Source organism: Solanum tuberosum, unplaced genomic scaffold (assembly GCF_000226075.1).
Source record: "Solanum tuberosum cultivar DM 1-3 516 R44 unplaced genomic scaffold, SolTub_3.0 scf00065, whole genome shotgun sequence".
In the NCBI taxonomy this organism is placed as follows: Eukaryota; Viridiplantae; Streptophyta; class Magnoliopsida; order Solanales; family Solanaceae; genus Solanum; species Solanum tuberosum.
This window is the reverse complement of record NW_006238992.1, coordinates 1,475,843-1,481,043: the sequence shown is the minus strand read 5'-3', so window position 1 is coordinate 1,481,043 and position 5,201 is coordinate 1,475,843. Positions and strand designations below refer to the sequence as shown.

Sequence of the window (5,201 nt, the reverse complement as noted above, 5' to 3'; positions counted from 1 at the left end):
AACTACCCAACCTATGATCTAGAGTTGGTTGCCGTAGTATTTGCTTTGAAAATATGGCGCCATTATCTTTGTGGTGTTCATGTAGATGTGTTCACCGTTCACAAGAGCCTTTAGTATGTGTTTACTCAGAAAGAGCTTAATCTCAGACAAAGGAGGTGGTTAGAATTACTCAAGGATTATGACATGAGTATTCTTTACCACCCATGTAAGGCTAATGTTGTTGCTGATGCCTTGAGCAGGTTGTCTATGGGTAGTACCGCCCATTTTGCGGAAGATAAGAAAGAGCTAGCGAGAGAGGTGCATAGACTTGCATGATTGGGAGTTCGACTAATGGATTCCACAGAAGGAGAAGTATTGGTGATGAATGGGGCTGAATCATCATTAGTATCTGAAGTTAAAGAGAAGAAAGACCAAGATCCTTTTTTGCTTGAATTGAAGGCAAATGTTCATAAGCAAAAGTAATGGCTTTTGAACAAGAGGGATAAGGTGTATTGAGGTATCAAGGTAGATTGTTTGTACCAAGGGTGAATGAACTCCAAGAGATAATTATGGAGGATGCTCATAGCTATAGATATTCTAGCCATCCAAGTTCTACAAATATTTATCGCGATTTGAGAGAAGTCTATTGGTGGAGTAGTATGAAGAAGGGCATTGCATAGTTTGTAGCTAAGTGTTCGAATTGTCAACAAATTAAAGTAAAGAATCAAATGCCCGATGGTTTGGCTCAAAATATAGAACTTCCAAAATGGAACTGGGAGATGATCAATATAGACTTCATCACTGGTTTACTAAGGTCTCGCAGGCATCATGATTCGATTTGGGTGATTGTTGATAGAATGACCAAATCAACCCACTTTTTGCCGGTAAAGACTACCCATTCAACAGAAGATTACGATAAGTTGTATATTCAAGAGGTGGGAAGACTTCATGGGGTTCCGGTCTCCATTATTTCAGACAGAGGTATGCAATTTACTGCACAGTTTTGGAAGTCATCATTCCAAAAAGGCTTGGGTCAAAGGTGAACTTAAGTACTGCCTTTTATCCTCAGAAAGATGGACAAGCAGAGCACACTATTCAGACCTTAGAGGATATGTTGAGGGCTTGTGTGATTTATTTAAAAGGTAATTGGGATGATCACCTACCTCTTATTGAATTTGCTTACAACAATAGTTACCACTCTAGCATCCAAATAGCTCCTTATGAAGCTTTTTATGGAAGAAGATGCAGATCTCCTATTGGGTGGTTTGAAGTTGCTGAAGCTGGGTTGATAGTACCAGACTTAGTTCATCAAGCTACGGAGAAGGTGAAAGTCATTCAATAGAGGTTGAAAACGGCGCAGAGTCGTCAGAAATCCTACACCGATGTTAAGAGGAGGGATTTAGAGTTTGAAGTAGATGATTGGGTATACTTGAAAGTTTCACCCATGAAGGGTGTTATGAGATTTGGTAAGAAGGGGAAGGTTAGTCCTCGGTATATTGAACCTTACAGAATATCCAAAAGAGTTGGTAATGTAGCTTATAAGTTGGAGCTACCACAAAAAGTTAGCCGCGGTTCATCCGATATTTCATATCTCCATGTTGAAGAAGTGCATGGACGATCCTTCGTTGATTATATCAACTGAAGATATTGGGATCAAGAATAGCGTATCTTATGAGGAGATACCTATTCAGAATCTAGATCGCCAAGTTCGCAAGTTGAGAACAAAAGAGGTAGCATCAGTCAAAGTTCTTTTGAGGAACCAATTTGTTGAGGAAGCTACTTTGAAAGCTGAGGAAGATATGAAAAAGAGATATCCACTTCTCTTTGAACCCGGAGAAATTCCAGATCAAGGTACTAATTCTCTTCTTAGTACTCCATAATTTATATACTTGATCTGTTAGATTTGCTTGATGGGTGTTTGAACTGAATGATTGATGTTACACCCATAGCCTTGTAAGAGTAATCTCATTCGAGGTCGAATGTTCCCAAGGGGGATATATTGTAATACCTCATCTTTTGAAAGAGCTAAAAAGAGTTAGAATTGGAAATAGTCATTTTAGGAAAGAATGAAAATCTGGAAATTTGTTAAGTTATGTTAAGTTTGAGTTTTGGGTCAACTTCAAATGAGCATAACTCATATATCAAGATGAGTTAGGTGTGATTCCAGATACCGTAGGAAATATCTTGGAATTATCTTTCCAACGCCGCCAAGTTTGCATGATTTCGAGTTCGTATGAGTGAGATATGCCTATTTGAAGTTGGGCTGTTCAAATAAGGAAAGTCTAAACCGGATTTTGGAAGGGTAATTTAGTCTTTTCCTTATCCAATTATTTTAATTCATTTTTAGGAGTTTATTTGGGGTCTATTCAGAATTATATAAGTTTAGAAAATTGGAAATTCACTCTAGGGCTTGGAGAAAAGAGAAAAAAGGAGAAAGGAGAAGAAAGTTCAAGATTCGTCGAATTCTTAGAGTTTTCCAAAAGTCTTTTACAAACGTTTTAACTTTGTTTTAAGACTTAAGCTTTGAGTTGACTAAAGAATAAGAGTAAAAGTTCATTTCTTCAAAGATTATACGGGAACTAAGTATTCCCAAGAGTTGTAATGTTTTCACATTTGAGTAAGAAAGGAAACACCAATTTCCAAGAGAGCTTTTAAGCTAAGTTTAGAGTAATTATCTCAAACCAAAGAAATAGCTTTTTAAAAAACATATGAGCTAAGTACATTTTGGGATTAGTATTGAGCACCGATATGGGGACGCGAGTTTATAATAACTAAAGCTCCATAAACCATGTAGCCATCATGGGTAGAGATATCATACTTTTTAGATGAGTCCTTAGTGCTTTTTAGCATAGACTAGTGAATCCACTTAGTTAAGGCGTTCTATATGACGGAAAAGTATTGGACAGTTCTGGCAGCGTGGGAAGTCACTGTATCACCACTTAGGCTCATAGTGGTGGTTGTCGGTTAGAGAAACCCCCACAATATTATATTACTTTATTATATGAGTAAGTTGAGTTGTTATTGCATTTCTTTAACAAATTGAGTCGCTTCCTACTGTTTTAAAATCTTTCCATATATTGCATGTGTATTGTTGCTTTATATGGAGTTAAGTTATTCATGAGTTGAGCAAAGCCAAGGTAAGTGTTCCTTTTAGATTCTTTTCAAGCTTACGTTATGTTTTAGTATTCCTCTCACATACTCGTACATACAATGTACTGACGCCATTTGGCCTGCTTTATTGTTATGACCAGGATCATCATCTAGTGCCTCGTTGATCCAGTTGAGTACTCAGAGTCGGTTGGTGAGCCTCCTTGCTATTGGGAGGACTCGTTTTTATCATTTATTTTAGTCCTCTAGTTGTTAGGATGATCGGGGGTCTTGTACTGACATTCCTCTTTGTTTTAGAGGCTTCATAGACAGTCAAACAGTTAGTTATGAGTCCTTTAGCTTTTGTATTTAAGATGTTTTGCTATGAGACTTGAGTAGCCAATTTGGCTAGTTTGAATGTTTTCTTTAAAGACATTCTAAGTTATTTCATAAGTTCCTTATTTGAGGTATTTGTGATGTTTAAGTCTTCCGCTGAGTAAGTAAGCCAGACCAAGGGTTCGCTTGGGGGCCATCAATGGTTCTCGAGTGTCAGTCCTGCCCAGGGTGTAGGCTCGGGGCATGACATTATGAATCAATAAAATGAATAATGTGGTATTCTTCTTTAATTTATATCAATATAAAGTATTTTAAAATAAATAAATAATGGCCCATGTCCATGGTTATTTAAAATTCAATAAATGTTAAAAAGAGAAAGTTTAAAATAAAAATGCAATAAAATAATAACATAAAATGAGAATGAAACAAAAATATCCTGTGTGAAAGATAAACAAAAAGAAGGAAGAGAGATTATTTTTTCCTTACATATAATGTTATATAAATTATAATTTAGGATTTATTTTAATCAATTAAATCTTAGCCATTAAATTTAATTTATGTCATCTGTTAATAATCTAAACAGGAATTTGAGAAAAATAAAAATAATAGAACTTTGATTTAAAGCAGGACCCAAAGGTACACGGTTACACCACATGTTGCCCTACTTATTTTAAAAAAAATTATTGTTTGACTAAAAGATGATGTTGTAACTAAATTAATAAATTTCCTTTTTAGCAATTTACTTACCTTTGAGTATTTTTTAATTGGGTATGAACTTATGATTAATGAAAATATTATTTTTGATATGCAAACTTAGTGGACATTAAGAGAATTTCCCTAGTCAAAATTAGTATAATCTTAGTCAACAATTCAACAATTATTTTTCCAAATATAATTAATAATTAGTTGACCAAATTAAATGTGTCTTTGAGAAATGGCTATATAAACCACTCTCTCCTTTGTCTTTTAACTCATAGAGTCTTCTCTATATACAAAACATTCTTTTAGTTTTTTCAAATGGCAAAGAAAAAAATGACGATGTGACGGCGACGGCGGTGGCTGTACCACCAAACGAGGTGCGGTATAAAGGTGTGAGAAAGAGGCCATGGGGGACATATGGAGCTGAGATTACAAACCCCATCAAGAAGGTACGAGTCTGGCTTGGTACTTTGAAAACAGAGGAAGAAGCTGCAAGGGCCTTTGATACGGCGGCCAGGATGTATCACGGCCCTAAAGCCAAACTTAATTTCCCTCCGATAAATGAGGATAACCTCGAAAATGCTAATAATATAGAAACTTAATTATGTCTTCTTCGATGTATCATTTTTCAGTGTTTTGTTTTTCTACATAGAATTATGATTCGGTGAATTTTTATGGTCCAACTTTTTGAGATTGTAATTTGTCTTTCAGTTTGATCTTAAAGTAGCAAACTCTTATTTATGTTTATTGAATTTTAGATCTTCAAAACCAAACGAATTAATAGTAGATTGATATTAGAATAGTCATATAGTTAACTAAACAAACAACTATTAAAGTCACCACGAAAATAACGAATTAAATATCTCATAAGATCACTCAATTTTTGGAAATTTATCTAGATAAGTCATTGAGCTTTGTTTTGTTTCAATAAAATCACTTAACTTTGGCTATTGTATCAATAAAATCACTAAACTAAATTTTACATTAAAAAATCTAATATGACATATAAATATTTGTTTTATGACATATGATTATAAATTTCACAAATAAATAAAAATAATATAAAAAACTTATTAAGGAGTTTTAACGGAAAAAAATAT

The 5,201-nt window shown here is 34.5% G+C and overlaps 1 protein-coding gene across 1 annotated transcript in view; it reads left to right on the top strand.

The window, feature by feature from the left end:
- The window catches only part of LOC107060220 (ethylene-responsive transcription factor 4-like), a 6,262-nt gene extending 1,559 nt beyond the window's left edge, over nt 1-4,703 (top strand). Inside the window, exon 2 of the mRNA XM_015307815.1 lies at nt 4,380-4,703. Within this exon, the coding sequence (XP_015163301.1) occupies nt 4,380-4,703 (324 nt within the window). The remainder of the gene's footprint in view (nt 1-4,379) is intronic.
- The last annotated feature ends 498 nt before the right edge of the window (nt 4,704-5,201 follow it).